General features: G+C 68.9%; 2 protein-coding genes across 3 annotated transcripts in view; both read left to right on the forward strand.

The window, feature by feature from the left end:
* Positions 1-8,666, forward strand: part of ATP6V1B1 (ATPase H+ transporting V1 subunit B1) — a 17,476-nt gene extending 8,810 nt beyond the window's left edge. Inside the window, exons 4-14 of one of the 2 annotated variants that reach the window (XM_027670139.1) lie at positions 1,208-1,301; positions 3,116-3,193; positions 3,677-3,816; positions 4,365-4,466; positions 4,559-4,656; positions 5,371-5,494; positions 6,548-6,698; positions 7,365-7,447; positions 7,585-7,689; positions 8,259-8,388; positions 8,474-8,666. In XM_027670139.1, the coding sequence (XP_027525940.1) occupies positions 1,208-1,301; positions 3,116-3,193; positions 3,677-3,816; positions 4,365-4,466; positions 4,559-4,656; positions 5,371-5,494; positions 6,548-6,698; positions 7,365-7,447; positions 7,585-7,689; positions 8,259-8,388; positions 8,474-8,640 (1,272 nt within the window). In that variant the 3' untranslated portion in view covers positions 8,641-8,666. The remainder of the gene's footprint in view (positions 1-1,207; positions 1,302-3,115; positions 3,194-3,676; positions 3,817-4,364; positions 4,467-4,558; positions 4,657-5,370; positions 5,495-6,547; positions 6,699-7,364; positions 7,448-7,584; positions 7,690-8,258; positions 8,389-8,473) is intronic. The other variant, XM_027670140.1, reaches the window with a different exon arrangement.
* Positions 8,667-9,186: 520 nt separating this feature from the next.
* Positions 9,187-16,237, forward strand: LOC113960528 (shootin-1-like). The gene is made up of 16 exons (XM_027670141.1): positions 9,187-9,297; positions 10,050-10,129; positions 10,878-10,941; positions 11,219-11,313; positions 11,446-11,605; positions 12,236-12,333; positions 12,554-12,635; positions 12,838-12,932; positions 13,184-13,327; positions 13,852-14,005; positions 14,104-14,212; positions 14,733-14,806; positions 15,111-15,250; positions 15,371-15,424; positions 15,520-15,718; positions 15,903-16,237. Exons 1-16 carry the CDS (start codon positions 9,258-9,260, stop codon positions 16,154-16,156), a joined length of 1,842 nt encoding a protein of 613 aa, XP_027525942.1. The 5' UTR covers positions 9,187-9,257; the 3' UTR covers positions 16,157-16,237.
* Positions 16,238-16,854: the final 617 nt, after the last annotated feature.

Genomic DNA, 16,854 nt, shown 5'->3' on the forward strand with positions numbered 1-16,854 from the left:
TCTGTCCCAGGGATCTGTCCCAGGGATCTGTCCCGATGCTCTGTCCCGGGGCTCTGTCCCCCTCCAGCGGTGGCTGCCGCGTCCTTGTCCCAGCGCTGTCGGGCGGCAGACCCGCTGTCCTGGGACACGCGGTGTCCTGGGATGGGCAGTGTCGTGGGAGGGGTGGTGTCCTGGGATGGGCAGTGTCCTGGGAGGGGTGGTGTCCTGGGATGGGCAGTGTCCTGGCACACGCGGTGTCCTGGAATGGGCGATGTCCTGGCACGGGCAGTGTCCCGGTACAAGTGCCCGGGGACAGGGGATATCCCGGGACAGGCAGGGGGTTCCCGGGATTTGTGTTGTCCCGGATTGTCCTGGGACAGGCGTTGTCCCCATCCCTTATCCCCACGTCCCCCACACCAACCTCCCGCTCCATCCCAGCAGGAAAACACGGGACCCCCCTGCCAAGCACCCCCCCACCATCGACCCCCAGCGGGGCCCCGACTGGGACGGGCGGTGGGTTCCGAGGTGCCCCCAGTCCGGGGCACTGGGGGTTCCCTGGGGGCACTGGGACTGTTTGGGGTCATCCTGCCTAATTACGCCGGATCCCCCCTAAACCAGCCCCCCCCCCCCCCCCCCCAGGGCTCGGGGGGGCTGCGCAGCTGCCCAAAATCACTCCTCTAATGGCACCTGCGTCTCTGTGATGCCCTTTTAATCCTATTAGGGAGTCAGGCTCGGGGGGAAAGGGGGGGAAATATGGATAAAAGGGAAGAAAATGAGCTTTTCGCAGACCCGGCGTTGTTGGGGGTGACCCGCAGCACCTGCAGCCCCGCGGGGGGCTGCGGCCATCGCCCCCCCTCAGGCCTGTCGCTGTCCCCCGCCCCCCCCTCCCAGGGGCCACCCGGCTCCAATTAAAGCAGCGATTTGGAGGTTAATTAATACAAATGATGTCAAATATTACACTGATCAAACAAAAAGCCTTTGGCTTCCCCGCCCTGCCGTGGGCGCTGCATAAGAGAGCGGGATCCCCCCCCTCGGGGTTCCCCCTCCCCAGAGCCCCTCAGAAGGGGGTTTTCTTAACCCCGAGGGCTCCCCCCCTTCTTTTGTCTCTCCTCCCCGGGGGGTTTTCGGGTGAGCGCGGATCACATCCCCCCGCACACCCCCTCCCCTCCGTGTCCATTAATCCCCACTAATTGCCCCCCACCCGCCCGCTGCCCCGGGGGCTCCGCAGGTGTTTGAGGGAACATCTGGGATCGACGCCAAGCAAACCTCCTGCGAGTTCACGGGGGACATCCTGCGCACCCCCGTGTCCGAGGACATGCTGGGTAAGCCCCGCCCGCGGCTGAGCCCAGACACAGCTCGGGGCGTGGGTGGGGGGTCACCCAGGAGGGACAGTTTGGGGATATTGGGGGGGTGGGTTCAGCTCTGGGGCTGAGCACGTGACCCTCCCATCCCTGGAAGTGTCCAAGGCCAGGCTGGACAAGGCTTGGAGCAATTTGGGCTAGTGGGAGGTGGCCCTGCCCATGGCAGGGGTGGGACTGGGTGGGATTTAAGGTCCCTTCCCACCCAAACCGGTCTGGGATTCATTATGGCCGGGTGTGAGCCCCCCTCTATCCCCACAGACCCCCTGCACAGCTGGGTGCCGGTAGCCCCCCCCCTGGGCCCCCCCAGCCTCCCCTGGGGGTGTTCAACCCCCGTAAGCCACGTTAGAGGCTCCTGAGTGTCCCCCAGCGCCAGAGGGGTCACGGCCGGTGACGGGGGTCACTCGGGGTAGCGGGAGGGGGGACGCTGGGCTCCGGTGCCGCTCCGTGGTCGGGGGCCGCGTGTCTGCCGCGATCTCCATCCCGCCGTGGACGGATCCCGGTGCCCGGGGCTCGGCAGCGCCCGCGCCCCGCCGCAAAGGGCAGCGCAAAGGGCACGTGTCGAGCGCGGTTCGGCTGCCAGCGGTGACGGCCGGGCACGGGGAGGGACCTGCTCCGCTTCCCCCAGCCGGGGACCCCTGCTCCCGCAGCCAGGGACCCCCATTCTGCCCCAGCTAGAGACCCCTCCTGCCCCAGCCAGGGACCCCCAGCTCCCCACAGCCAGGGACCCCCTCCTCACCCAGCAAGAGACCCCCAGCTCCCCACAGCCAGGGACCCCCTCCTCACCCAGCAAGAGACCCCCAGCTCCCCACAGCCAGGGTCCGTCTGTCCCCGTGCAGGGTCCACCAGTGCGTCCCCCCAGGGCTCCCGCAGTGCCGCCCCTCAGCCCTGGCCGGGGTTCCCCCTCCCTGGTCGGGGTTCCCCCTCCCTGGCCGGGGTCCCCCCTTCCCTGGCCGGTCCCCCCTCCCTGGCCGGTCCCCCCTCCCTGGCCGGTCCCCGTGCGGGCTCGGGGCCGGGGCCGCGGCTCTGCCGTGCCCGCTGACCTTTCATGCTCCGCGCTCCGCGCCCCGGCCCTGCCATCACCCTGATCCGCTCTGACACCCGTGACGTGTCCCCGGCCCTGGTGGGGACCGGCAGAACGTCCCGTGGGGCGGCAGCGGGGCGGGGGGGCCGGGGGGGGGGGCGGCGTGTGGGCGCAGCGGCTTCGTGGGGATCGATGCCGCGGCTCCGAGCCGGTCGATGAGGCTGAGAGGGAGCGGTGATGCCGTGTGACCCCCCCCCTTGGGCAGGTTGGGGGGGTCTCGGTGTCACCCCCCCCCGCCCAGGAGCGGGGGACCCCAAGGGAGAGGTGATGGGGTGGCTGGGGACATGGGAAGGGGGTCCCGGGGCTCTCGTCCCCATGGGCTGGCACCTTCTTGCCACAAGAGCTGTGGTGGCACCCAGCCCCGGGTGACATCGCCCACCCCACGCGGTGACACGGGCACACCTCGTTCCCTGGAATGGGGTCTGGGGGTGCCCACAGCCCCCCTGGTGCCAGTTCCTCTGCTCCCCACCCACAGCGCCCCAGCACCGGTACCGGTGTCCCCTCTGGGCACCCCAGGGGTGTCCTGTGGGAGCGCTGGGGACCGGGATCGGGATGGGGACCGGGATCGGGATGGGGACCGGGATCGGGATGGGGACCCTGCCCCACGCCCACGGGCTGGCAGGTGCCCCCCGGCAGCCTCCCTCCCCCCCCGGCTGGTGGCCCCGGGCAGGGACGAGCCCCTCTGTCCTTGCAGGTCGGGTGTTCAACGGCTCCGCCAAACCCATCGACAGCGGCCCCGCGGTGATGGCCGAGGACTTCCTGGACATCAACGGTGACGGCTCCGGCCCCGCGGGGCTGCCCCGGCCGGCCCTGGGAATGCGGGAGGGACTCGGGGACAGCCTGGCACGGGGGGGTAGCGCTGGTGGTCAGAGCAGCCCCGTGGTGTCACCCCATCCGTCCGTCCATCCTTCCATCCCTCCCTCCATCCGTCCATCCGTCCCCACGGGGGTGCCCCGGGGGAGGTGTCCGAGTGCCAGGGTGGTGCCTGTCCCACCCCAGGGCTGGGGATGCTGCCCCAGGAGCTGCTCCCTCCTTATCTCCGGAATTTGTTCCCTAATTTCTGGCACCAGCGGGGGCGAATGAGGCCGCCCCACCCCCGGCAGTGTCCAGGGCCGTGCCGGACGGGGCTCGGAGCAACGCAGGCTGGTGGAAGGTGTCCCTGGGTGGAACTGGATGGGCTTTAAGGTCCCTTCCAACCCGCCCCATTCCATGACTCCCCCTTTCCCGGGTGCCCCCCGTCCCTGTCCCGCTCCAGGCCAGCCCATCAACCCCCACGGGCGCATCTACCCCGAGGAGATGATCCAGACCGGGATCTCGCCCATCGACGTCATGAACAGCATCGCCCGCGGGCAGAAGATCCCCATCTTCTCTGCTGCCGGGCTGCCCCACAACGAGGTGGGGGCCCGGGGGGGCAGGAGGAGGGATTTGGGGGGGGCTGGAGCCTCTCTCCTGCCCCAGGGGAGCCCCGGCAGCTCGTGCCTCGGTCTCTCTGCTGACACAGCGAGGGGGAAGCAAACCCTGAGCGCCAGGAGCTGGGGGGGAAGGGAATCTGGGCTGATGTGGGGGCCCAGACCGGGCTGGGGGGCTGCAGAGCACCCCAAATCCCTGCAGGAGCAGCCGTGACACGGGGGGCAGAGCAGGAGGGGCTGGAAGTGCCGGAGGGGGATGGGATGGGATGGAAACAGCTGGGCGGTGACAGCAGAGGGTGACCACGGGCACGGCACGATGGTGTCACAGGGAGGGGGACACCCCGCTGCCCCCCGACCCGTGGGGTGGGCACCCCCCGTGGGCTGGGTGGGCAGCTGGGGGTGCGGGGGTCCCTCCTGGGGTGCCCTCTCCTGTCTCCGTGCCCTGTCCCCGCTGCCACGGGGCCGTGTCCCGGTCCCGGGGGGGCCGTGTCCCCTCCGGGGGGTCCGCGCTGCCCCCTGCTCTGTCCCCCCTAGATCGCGGCGCAGATCTGTCGCCAGGCGGGGCTGGTGAAGAAGTCCAAGGATGTGGTGGATTACCACGAGGACAACTTCGCCATCGTCTTCGCCGCCATGGGGGTGAGCGGGGCCAGCCCAGGCACAGCCGCAGCTCTGCCCCGCCCTGGCCCGGTGTCCCCGGCCCCGCTGAGCGCTGTCCCCGCCCCGGGCAGGTGAACATGGAGACCGCCCGGTTCTTCAAGTCGGACTTTGAGGAGAACGGCTCCATGGAGAACGTGTGCCTGTTCCTCAACCTGGCCAACGACCCCACGTGAGACACTCCCCTGGCTCCGGCACCCGCTCCTCCTCCTCCTCCTTCCTCCTTGTTCCTTCTCCTTTTCCTTCTCCCTCCTCCTTTCTCCTCCTTTTTCCTTCTCCTTCTCACTTTTCCCTCCTCCTCCTCCTTCTTTCTTATTCTTTCTCCTTCCTTCTCCTTTTTCCTTCTTCTTCTCCTTCCTCCTCCTCCTTCCTCCTTCTCCTTTTCCTTCTCCCTCCTTCTCCCTCCTCCCTCTTTCTTCTTCTCCTTCTCCCTCCCCCCTCTTTTTCCTTCTTGTCTTCTCCATTTTCCTCCATTTTCTTTCTCCTTCTCCTTGGCCTTTCTCCTTCTCTTTCTCCTCTCTCCTTTCTCCCTCTCCTTTTCCTTTTCCCTCTCTTTCTCCCTCTCTTTCTCCCTCTCTTTCTCCTTGCTCCTTTCTCCCTCTCCCTTTCCTTTTCCCTTTCCTCCTTCCTCTCCTTTCTCCTCTCTCCTTTCTCCCTCTCCTCTCCCTCCTCCTCTCCCCCCACAAGGCCCTGCCCACTCTCAGGTGGGTCAGGGGGGCTATTCTGGGACCCCAAAGCTGCGGGTCCCTCCCCTCCCCTCCCCAGGATCCAGCCCTGCCCCGGGGGCTGCAGAAGCGGGAGGACCCCCCTCCTGCCCTCCCGGCCCCCCCAGTCCTGCTCTGCGGGGACTGACGGTGCCCCGGGGGGTGCCCCCCGTGCCCGGCAGGATCGAGAGGATCATCACCCCCCGCCTGGCGCTCACCACGGCCGAGTTCCTGGCCTACCAGTGCGAGAAGCACGTGCTGGTGATCCTGACCGACATGAGCTCCTACGCCGAGGCCCTGCGGGAGGTCAGCGGGGACTGTCCCCATCCCTGGGTCCTCCCCGACTGGCAGGGGATGGGGACTGTCCCCATTCCATCCCCTGGGTCCTCCCTGGCTGGCAGGGGATGGGGACTGTCCCCATTCCATCCCCTGGGTCCTCCCCGGCTGGCAGGGGGTGGGGACAGGCCTGTTGGGGGGCCTGGGGTGCCCAGGGGACTCGGACTGCTCGGGGTGCCCAAGTAATTGGGGTGCTTGGGCTACCTGGAGTCCCCGGGGTGTTTGGGGTGCCTGCGGTGCTTGGGGTGCTCAGGGTGCCCAGGAAACCTGGGGTACTGGGGGTTCTTACAGTGCCTGGGGAGTTTGGGGTACTCAGGGTGCCCAGCACACCAGTGGTTCCAAGGGTACTTGGGGTTTTGGGGTGTTTGGGGTGCTTGGGCTTCCCAGGGTTCTTGGGGTGTTTGGGGTGCTCGGGGTGCCCAGCACACCTGGGGTGCCCAGGGTTCTTGGGATGCCCAGCACATGTGGGGTTCCCAGGGGGTTTGGGGTGCCTGGGATGTCTGGGATGCCTGGGACACTTGGGGTGACTGGAGTGCTCGGGGTGCCCAGGACACCTGGGGTTCCCAGGGGTTTTGGGATGCCGGGGGTGCTCAGGGTATCCAGGGTGCTGGGGGTGCCTGGAGTGCCCAGGACATCTGGGGTTCTTGGGGTGTTTGGGATGCTCAGAGTGCCCAGGACACCTGGGGTGCCCAGGGTTCTTGGGATGCCCAGGATATCTGGGGTTTCCAGGGTTCTCAGCATGTTTGGGATGCTCGGGGTGCCCAGGACACGTGGGGTTCCCAGGGCTCTTGGGGTGCCCAGGACACGTGGGGTTCCCAGGGCTCTTGGGGTGCCCAGGACACTTGGGGTTCCCAGGGTTTTTGGGGTGCCCAGGATATGTGGGGTTCCCAGGGCTCTTGGGGTGCTCAGGGCGCTCGGGTTGCTGGGGGTGCACGAGGCACTTGTGGCACTGGTGTCCCCCGGTGTTCCCGGGGTTTTTGGGGTGCTGGAACCCCCCCAGCCCCAACGCAGCCCCCCCTGCAGGTGTCGGCAGCCAGGGAGGAGGTTCCGGGACGACGCGGCTTCCCGGGCTACATGTACACGGACCTGGCCACCATCTACGAGCGGGCGGGGCGGGTGGAGGGCAGGAACGGCTCCATCACCCAGATCCCCATCCTCACCATGCCCAACGACGGTCAGTGGGGCGCGGGGGGGGACTCTGGGGACACGGGGGGGACTCTGGGCACACGGGGGGCACCAGGGACGCAGGGGGAGGCTCTGGGGACACGGGGGGGACTTTGGGGACATGGGGGGCACCGGGGACACGGGGGGGACTCTGGGGACACGGGGGGGGCTGTGGGGACACGGGGGGCGCTCCGGGGACGCGGGGGGGACTCTGGGGATGCGGCGGGGCCGGGTCTGCCCCACGCCGGGACACCGCAAAGCTGGGAAATGCCGGATTGTTCCAACCCGGTTTTTGGGAGCTCCTGGGGTGGTGAAGCCCTGGGTGCTCACTGGGGTGCTTTGGGGTTATTGTCCCCCCCAAATCATCCCTCTGGGCCCCCCCAGCGGGAGAAGGGTGTCAGCCAAAGGGTGGGGTTGGGGGACATGGGGAGTACCCACGGGTGCCCCAGGACACCCCACCTGCCTGGGTGCCCCAGAGGGGACACAAACCAGCCAAACCACCCTTCATCAATTCCCCTTGGGGTGCCCGGCTCCTGGGCAGGGAGGTGACACCGAGAGCCCCCATAGCAGCCCCATGGGGGCCGTGCTGCCCCTGTGACCCCTGACGTGGGGCATGGCCGTGTCCCGAGCAGCCACACCCACAGGGGGGGCTCACAGCACCCTGGTTCCCCCCCAGACATCACCCACCCCATCCCCGACCTGACGGGTTTCATCACCGAGGGGCAGATCTACGTGGACCGGCAGCTCCACAACCGGCAGGTTCGTTCCCGAGCCCCTTCCCGGCTCCAGGGACGGATTGGGGGCCCGGAGACCACCCTGGAGCACCGGGATGGGGGTGGCCAGGGCAGGGGGTGGGTGCTGGACAGGTGCACATGGGGGTCCCTCTCGCCCTGCAGATCTACCCCCCCATCAACGTCCTGCCGTCCCTGTCCCGGCTGATGAAATCAGCCATCGGGGAGGGAATGACCAGGAAGGACCACGGGGATGTCTCCAACCAGCTGGTGAGGGCTGGGGGACATTGGGGGGGGGGATGGTTTGTCCCTTCAGAACCCTCTGCCCCTGCCTGGGGGGGCTCAGCTGAGACCCCCCTGCAGAGCTGCTCCAGCCCTGGGAACAGCAGCACAAGGACGTGGAGCTGCTGGAGAGAGTCCAGAGGAGGCCCCGGAGCTGCTGCCAGGGCTGGAGCCCCTCTGCTCTGGAGCCAGGCTGGGAGAGCTGGGGGGGTTCCCCTGGAGAAGAGAAGGCTCCAGGGAGAGCTGAGAGCCCCTGGCAGGGCCTGAAGGGGCTCCAGGAGAACTGGAGAGGGACTGGGGACAAGGGAGGGAGGGACAGGACACAGGGAATGGCTTCAGACTGGAAAAAGGGAGTTTTAGATGGAATATTGGGAAGGAATCCTTCCCTGTGAGGGAAGACCCTGGCCCAGGTTGCGCAGAGAAACTGTGGCTGCCCCTGGATCCCTGGAAGTGTCCAAGGCCAACCTGGCCTTGTGGAAGGTGTCCCTAGGTACCCCTGGGTGGGCTCTGAGGCCCCTCCCAAGCCCCCCCATTCCCGTGTCCCGTGGCTCTCCCAGTACGCCTGCTATGCCATCGGGAAGGACGTGCAGGCCATGAAGGCGGTGGTGGGGGAGGAGGCTCTGTCTGCCGATGACCTGCTGTACCTGGAGTTCCTGCACAAGTTCGAGAAGCAGTTCATCTCCCAGGGTGAGCAGGGGGCCCCACACGGGGGGCTGGGGGCTGGGACTGCCCCCCTGCACCCCCCGGCTCCTTCACCGCCCTCCCTCGCCAGGCCCCTACGAGAACCGGAGCATCTTCGAGTCCCTGGACCTGGGCTGGCAGCTCCTGCGCATCTTCCCCAAGCAGCTGCTGAAGCGGATCCCGGAGAACATCCTGGCCGAGTTCTACCCCCGCGAGGCCAAGGAGCCCGGGCAGGGCCCGGCGGGCACGGCCCTGTGACCCCCCCCCGGATCCCCCCGGAGCACCCGAGGGCCCCCGGAGGGGCTGCCTGGGCCGGGCTGCCGGGAGGGCACCGAGGGTGTCCCGGGACCGGGAGGAACCTGCTTTCCTTGGGGAATAAAGCGCTGTGGTACCAACCCCCTGTGCTCTGCTGCTCCTGCTGTGGCCCTGCCCTTCCCAGCCCAGGGACCCCTGGAGATCCCTGGAGACCCTGGGGTGCTCCGTGGAGCAGCAGCCCCTGCCCAGTCCGTGCTGCCCAATGCAGGCAGGGGTGCAGGCAGAGGTGCAGGCAGAGGTACAGGCAGCTACACACATCCCCCCACTGAGCTGCATCTCCTCAAACCCCCCCATTTCCATATTCTGGGTGCCCTGGGGGCTGCCCATGCCATGGGGGTCCCGCAGAGCTCCCTGGGCAGGGTCCCAGCACCTCCCCAGCCCGAGCACCCGCGGCCGGGGTGGGGCAGGTTTCGGTTCCCCCCTGCCCGGATCGGGGTCCCCCCTCCCGGGGGGGTCAGGGGGCGGTTTCACTTCCCTGCAGCGGCGGGAGGACGAGGCAGAGCCGGGGCAGGGCAGGGGCAGCTCCCCCCGCTCTGTGGGGCCGGGGCCGCAGCCCCACCATGGCCGGGGCCGGGCAGGGGCTCGGGGGGCCCCTCGCAGGTAAGGTCTGGCCCCGGGGGATCGGGGGGGGGCTCAGGCGTGGTCGGGGGTCTGTCTGTCTGTCTGTCTGCCTGCCTGTCTGTCCCCTGTGGCCACCACCGTGGCCTCCAGAGGGTTCCCAGTTCTCTCCACTGAGAGAGGGTTTGCAGGGTGTGAGACCAGCCCAGAACTGGGGCTGGAGGGGGATTTTCTCTCCCCAGCGGAGGGTCCTGGGGGTCTTCACTCACAACACCGTGGGTCCCACGGGGGGTGTAAGGTCCGGGGTGGGGAGGGGGGTGGATTACAAAGCGGGGAGGGGGTAAGGAAGCGAAGGAGACAGGTGGGATTTACATTCCAGAGCTCATGTCCCACCAGATTGGGGATTCCGGGAAGGGTGGGAGGTCGGGATGGGCCTCAGCCTCTCCGGGAGCTGCCCGGGGGGAGCCGGGTAAACAGCCCCCCCCAACATCCCCCCGCACCGCGAGGACCCCGGAGCACTTGGGGACAAGGGCTGTCCCCAGGCCCAGCATCGGGGACCCCCGGCCCCCCTGTGACTGTCCCCGGGGCTGCTTCCCCCGGTACGTGTGGGGGTCTCACAGCATCCCCCCCCCCCCCAAACCCTCCACTCCAGCACCCCGCGGGGACACCCAGGGCTGCCGGGGACCTACCAGCCCCCCGTGTCACCCCCCTGGCCCCCATGTCACCCCCTGGCCCCCGTGTCACCCCCCTGGCCCCCCATGTTCCCCCACACGCCCTGGGCCGGTTCCCTGCAGCCATCCTGGAGTCCGGGAGTAGCGCGGAGGAGGAGGAAGAGGAGGAGGAAGAGGAGGATGCAGAGACAGCTACGGGACAGGTATCGCTTCCAGAATCGTTTTCCGTTGGATTTCCCCCTCCCGCCCCCGTAACTCGAGGAGGGTGAAGGGCGGGTGTCCCTCGGGTCCCCCCCATCCCGGCTGGGTGCCCCCCCCGTGTCCCCCCCATCCCGACTGGGTGTCCCGGCTCCGGGGGCTGAGCCCGGGGGTGGCACAGACACAAGGTCCCCGGGGGTGGCAGCGTCCGGGCGGCTCGGGGCTCACCGAGAGACCTGGCAGCGCCGCGGCAATGGAATGCCAGTGGAATGCCTATGGAATGCCTATGGAATGCCGTGCCAATGGAAGGCCTCGTCTGCTCCATTCCCTGCTCTGCCAATGCAATGCCCTGACAATGGAATGCTATGGCAACATAAGGCCATGCAAATGGAACGCTGTGCCAATGGAACGCTGTGCCAATGGAATGCTGTGCCAGTGGAACACTGTGCCAATGGAATGCTGTGCCAGCCTAATGCTGTGCCAATGCCACGCCACGCCAAAGCAGGGCCGTGCCAACGCCATCCCAAGGCACTGCCATGGCAATGGAATGCTGTGCCAATGCCGTGCCAAAACAGTGCCCTGCCAATCAATGCTGTGCCAATGGAATGCCACCCCAGTGCCATGCGATGCCACACCATGCCAAAGCCGTGCTGTGCCAATGCAATACCCTGCCAACGCCAAGCTAAGCCAATGGAATGCTGTGCCAATGGAATGCTGTGCCAACCCAGTTCCTCATGCCCGTTTCTCCCCCAGCTGCACCCACTCCTCGACCCGGAGCTGGGCAATGCCGAGGGGCGGCTGGCACAACTCGAGGAAGGTGAGCCCTGTCCCACCCCTGTGTCCCACCCCTGTGTCCCATCTCTGTGTCCCACCCTGGCACATCCCTGTGGGGGTCTCGGGACAGCTGCAGCCCCTCACAGACCCTGTCAGTGATGGTGCCAGTGGGAAAATCCCTGCCCTGGCACGGAGCCGGGTGCCAGCCCTGCTCCTGGGTGACCTGGCTGGGCTCTACCGGCCACTGGGCGTGGGGGGCTGTGGGCAGGACCCACACTGGGGGCCTGGCGGGCACCCAAACCCCCGTGTGCCCCCGGCAGCATCGCAGGCACTGCTGGCAGAGCTGGAGGCGCTGGAGGCGGAGGTGGAGCTGGAGCGGCTGTGCCAGCAGCGAGTCCAGGCCTTTGTGGCACAGGTAGGGGGGGCAGCCACCCCACCACCCTCCCCTCGAGGGCACAGGGGTGCCAGGGCATCCCCCCGGCACGGCCGGCTCGGGGGGTGCGCTGGGAACCCCGATCCTGGGACGGGGGGTCTCTCTCCCCCTCAGGGGCAGCAGGAGAAGGCGCGGCCGAGGCGGCTCAGCCCGCTCCGGGCGGCCCAGGAGGGGACACCCCAGGAGGGGACACCCGAGGAGATGCCACCACCCGAGGGGGTGACCGCGGAGGAGAACCCCGACCCTGCCCCGCACTCCGGGCAGCAGCTCCCAGGTGAGCCGGGGGGGTCCCGGCCCAGCCCATCCCGTCCCAGGGGTCCCCCCCCCGGCAGTGTCCCCTAAGCCCGGCTCAGCCGCGGTTTGGGCTGTGTCTGAGCCCTGGCCGGGGTTAAACCAGGCGAAAGCGAGACCGAAATGAGCCACGAACGGCGAAGGGAAAGCGCAGCTGCCCCCGCTTCCCCTTTCCCATCCTGTTTTCCCACGTCAGCGATTCCGGTTCTTTGCAGCCTGTGGGAGCCGAGGGGGCTGGGGGAGCTCCCCTCGAGGGGCTGCACCCCTGGCAGAGGTGCCCTTCTGTGGGGACGGACCCCTGGGGTCACCCCGTTCCCTCCAAACCTTCCATGTGCAGGAGATCCTCTGACTCCACCCTGGGCTCACCCTTGGGGTCACCCTTGGGGTGCTCGGGGTGCTGAGCAGGGTCCCGGGGGTCCCGAGGGTCCCACCCCCATTGCCACATGTCCTCCCCTCCGGTCACCTCCCAGATCCAGCTTCCAGCAGGGCCCCTGGTGACACAGCAGGGACAGGGGGGACCTGGGGACTGAGTCCAGCTCGAGGGGGGCTGCACTCCCCTCTCCCACCCCTCGCTCCCCCCTTTCCCACCCCTCGCGCCCCCCTTTGCTCCCAGATCTGCAGGAACGGCTCTCCCGGCTCCTGGAGCAGCAGGAGGAGCTCACGGTGCAGGTCCAGGAGCTGCAGAGGCAGAACCAGCACCTGCAGGCCCAGGTACCTCCCAGGTACCTCCCGGTCCCCCCGGCCGGGCAGGACCCCCCTCCTCCTCCTTCCCCGTCCCCTCCTCATCCCTGCGGCTCCTCGCTGAGCTCAGGGCAGGGGTTTGGGAGGGATGACCCCCCTCTACAGTCCCTGATGTCCCGGGGGGGTGGGCTGGGCGGGGTGGGACCCCCCAGTGAACCCGGGGCTGAGGGGGGGTCTTGTCCTGGCACAGCTGGAGCTGGAGCAGGAGGAGCAGCAGCGCCTGCGGGCGGCCCTGGGCACCAGCCAGCGGGCACTGAGGTCCTTCAAGAGAGGTGAGCGGGGTCCCCACGGCCCCTGCCCAACCCCTGGCAGCTCCCAGTGCCACCAGTGCCGCCCCGTCCTGCGAACTGGTGCAGCCAAAGACCGGGAGCTGCGGGGGGATGGCCGGGGAGGGGGTGTCCCACCCGCGGGGGCGGCTGTGCCGAGGTGTTCATGGTGGCACCGGCCCCCCCCGACCCCCGCTGTCCCCGGCAGTGTCCCAGATCATCACCCAGGATTACTGGGAGGCGCTGGAGCAGCTGGAGCTGGAGCAGGACCTGCGGCTCCACGCCGAAGCCTTCGCCCACGAGGTGCCTGCAGACCCCGAGCGGTGCTGGGGGGTGGGGGGCACCCCCGGGGGGGGGGGAGGGGGGGGGGGGGGGCTTGTCTCGGCATCCCTTGGCACCCCAGTGCTCATCCCACCGCTGGATCCCGGGCTGGGTGGGATTCTCCCGGGCACCCACCCTGGCATGAGGCCAGAGGGGGGTTTGCCCCCGGTGCCCCCAAAGCGCATTTCGGTGGTCCGGGGGTCGGTCCCTCGCTGAGCCGGCCCCGCGGGCAGATGCTGGTGCAGCAGAAGGAGGCGAACAGGCAGAGCTCGATCCTGCTGCGGGACGGGCCCGAGGCCCGGGTGGGGGCCGCGCTTCAGGAGCTGGGGCGGCTCAGCCGGGAGCTGGAGGAGACCAGGAGGGAGCAGCGACAGCGGGTGAGGGGCTGTCCCAGGGGATGGGGAGCTGTCCCAGGGGTGGGGGGCTGTCCCTGGGAGTGGGGGGATGTCCCCGGGAGTGGGGAGCTGTCCCCGAGGGTGGGGGGCTGTCCCCGGGGCTGAGGGGCTGTTCCCGGGGGTGAGGGGCTGTCCCCGGGGGTGGGGGGCTGCCCCGGGGGGGGGGGGCACACGGTGTGGGGAGCAGGACCGGTTCCCAACTCTGCTCTGGAGCTGGGGGTGGGTCCGCTGGGTGCAGGAACTGGCTGGGACCGCGATCAGACCCCTCCATCCCCGCTCCCTGTGCCCACCCTGGAGAGGTTCTTCCATGGATTTCCACCAGCGCATTTCGGGTCCCATAATGGGGCTGCCCCACACACTGGGGGCGCTCCATCACCCAGCGGGATTTGTCCTAAAAGCCGCTTGAAGTTCCTGCCAAGTGGCCGATCTGCGGGGCTGTGGCACATCCCCGCCCCGGCAGGGCCGGCCCGGGGGTCCCCCCAGCTCCGGGATCCCCCATCCCGCAGGTGGAGGAGCTGCAGGAGCAGCTGCGGATGCGGCCGGAGCCGGAGGAGCTGGATCGGGCCCGGGAAGCTCTGGCGGAGGCGGAGAAGGAGAAGCTGGAGCTGAGGAGGAGGCTGGAGGAGGCTGAGGGGCGGCTGGGGGGGCTGGAGGAGGAAGGTGGGTGCTCTGCCCCGCGCGAAGGGAGGACGGAGGTGCCCGAGGCAGGGTGGGCTCGGGCTCCGAGGGTCACCGGGCCCAATCCCACCCCATTCCAGTGGGATCCCTGCGGGAGAAGCTGGCCCGGGACCCTCCGCCACAGAACCGGACCCCCGAGCCCCCGCCGCCCCCGCCGCTGCCACCACCGGGCCCCGCTGTCCCCGTGGAGTAGGTGACATCCCGGGCACCCCGGGCACGGCCCCAGTAACCCCGGGGGCTGCCGGCGTGGGGCTGCCACGGGGAACACCGCGGGATGGGGGCAAACCTTGGCCCATCCGCCCCTCGGCTGTCCCCGAGCCGTGCCGGGCTGTCCCCGGGCTGTCCCTGAGCCGTCCCTGAGCCGTCCCTGAGCCGTGCTGTCCCTCAACTGTCCCCGGGCTGTCCCTGAGCCGTCCCTGAGCCGTCCCTGAGCCGTGCTGTCCCTCAGCTGCCCCCGAGCCATGACGGGCTGTCCCCGATCTGTGTCCCACTGTGTCCGGGCTGTCCCCGATCTGTGTCCCACTGTGTCCGGGCTGTCCCCGAGCCGTGTCCAGGCATCGCCCCCGGCGGGAGGTGCAGGATGAGGGGCTCAGTCCCCAGCAGGGTTTCGGGGGCTGGGGGTGTCTGGCCGTGCTGGGGGTCCGGCCGCCCCTCTCTGGGGGGCAGTGGGCAGGGTGGGCACGGCTGACGGGTTTGGGGTGAGGGGCAGCTCTCACCCCCCTCTCCCTTGCAGCCCCCTCGCCGCCATCAGGCTGAGGAAGGGGGTGGCAAAGCGGCAGCACAGTAAGTGCCGGGGGGCTCCCGGTGCCGGGGGGGGGCCCCACAGCGCCACGGGGACGGGGGACCCTCGGGCACGGGGAGGACGGGGTGGGAGAGGCCGATTTGGGGTTCAGGGCGCCCTGCAGACCCCGCCCCCCAAAGGAGGGTGCTCAGCACCCCTGTACCACCCAGCACAGGGGGGACATGGCCCTGGCAGGGTGGGACCACGCTGGGCCACGGCCAAGGGAGGGACCCCTGGCATGGGGGGGCTGCAGAGAGGGGGCTGTCATGAGCTTGGGGGGTCTCACCGTGGTTGTTACCTGTGCAGGCAACCTAAAAGCCCAGGAGGTCACAGCCCAGGATGTGAGAGCCCAGGATGTGAGAGCTCGGGCCGTGCAGGAGATGATGGAGCGGATCAGGAGCGGGGTGGTCCTGCGGCCAGCCAAGGACAGGGCACACCTGGGCCAGGTAGGCAGGGGTGGGTCCCAACAATGTCCCTGGGCGGTCCTGGGACTGGTTTGGGAAGCACGGGCAGCCCCAGGGAGGAGCGGGAGCAGCAGGATGAGCCCCCCTTCCCTCCCCTCCCAGGACCCGGTGGCTGAGAAGAGGAGGAGCGCGGTGCTGGAGCTGCAGGGAATCCTGGTGAGCGGCCCCGTCCCACGGGGGGACACCTCTCCCACTGCCCTGGGGGGTCCCGGTGCCCGGTGTGACCCGTCAGCCCCTCGGCCGTGTCCCAGGGTGCCATGAGGAGGCCGAGCCGGAGGTGCAGCGGGCGCCGGGGCAGCGCCAAGGGCCGGGACCGGCAGCTGGAATCCATCCTGCAGCGGCGGCGCCGGGCCGTGGATGCATCCGTGGGCACCTCCACGGGCACCTCCGTGGGCACCCGCGGCCCCCCCGCACAGGAGCAGGCCGGGGCTGTGAGCGGTCCAGCCCCCGGTACGGAGCAGGGTGGGATGCAGGGGTGGGGCGGGGTGACCCTCCTGGAGCGGGAATGTCCCCGGGGAGCGGCGCAGAGGTGACACCCAGCCCTGTCCCCTCTCTGTCCCTCCCGCTGCTTTGCTGTCCCCTCCTGTCACCGCTCCCGGGCTCCCCTCACCCCGCTCCCTCCGTCTCTTCCCAGGGAACACGGGCACGGCCCCAGCCGGGTGCCCCCCGGAGGGCAGGGACGGGGACAGGGTCCCGTTCAGGCCCCGGGTGGGTGGGGGCCTCCCCAGGACACGTCCCCCGAGCCGCCGGGCGGGAGGCAGCGGGAGCCCCGGGCAGGAGCAGCAGCAGGAGCAGGAGCAGGAACAGCTTCCCAAGGCGCTGCCAAAGCCCCCCCAGCCCCTCCCACCCTCGTTCTCCAGCACTTCCCACCCTCCCGGCCTTCAGTGAGAGCGAGGTGGCCCCGCGTGTCACGCTGTCATTGTGTGCTGGGGCAGCGGGAGGGGGCTGGGAATGGGGCTGGGAATGGGGCTGGGAACAGGACTGGGAATGGGACTGGGAATGGGGTTGGGAATGGGACTGGGAACAGGACTGGGAATGGGGCTGGGAATGGGACTGGGAATGGGGCTGGGAATGGGGACTGGGAATGGGGCTGGGAATGGGACTGGGAATGGGACTGGGAATGGGAACGGGGCTGGGAATGGGGCTAGGAATGAGGCTGGGAATGGGGCTGGAGCTGCTGCCAATGGGCCCTGCAGAGGCCTGGTGGGACCAGAGCAGGACACGGGATGGGAAGGGATGATGCTCTTCAGCCCACGCTTGGTTTTAAGCCTTGGGGTCCCCGAGAGATGGGTTTTCATGGAATTCCAGACTGGTTTGTGTTGGGAGGGACCTTAAACCCCACCCAGTCTCACCCCCTGCCATGAGCAGGGACACCTTCCACTATCCCAAGCTCTGTCTGGGCAACCTGTGCCAGGGCCTCCCCACCCTCCCAGGAGGGAATTTCTTCCCCCAATCCCCCCTGTCCCTGCCCTCCGGTCGTGGCCCTTCTCTAACACAACACGATACTAAAATCATTTATTCCCTTGGGGGTTGGAGCAGTTGGGGACAGGCAGGACTGTGGCTGCTCCCAGCATCCCCAAGGAGGG

Source organism: Corapipo altera, unplaced genomic scaffold (genome assembly GCF_003945725.1).
Source record: "Corapipo altera isolate COAL_440 unplaced genomic scaffold, ASM394572v1 166, whole genome shotgun sequence".
NCBI lineage: Eukaryota > Metazoa > Chordata > Aves > Passeriformes > Pipridae > Corapipo > Corapipo altera.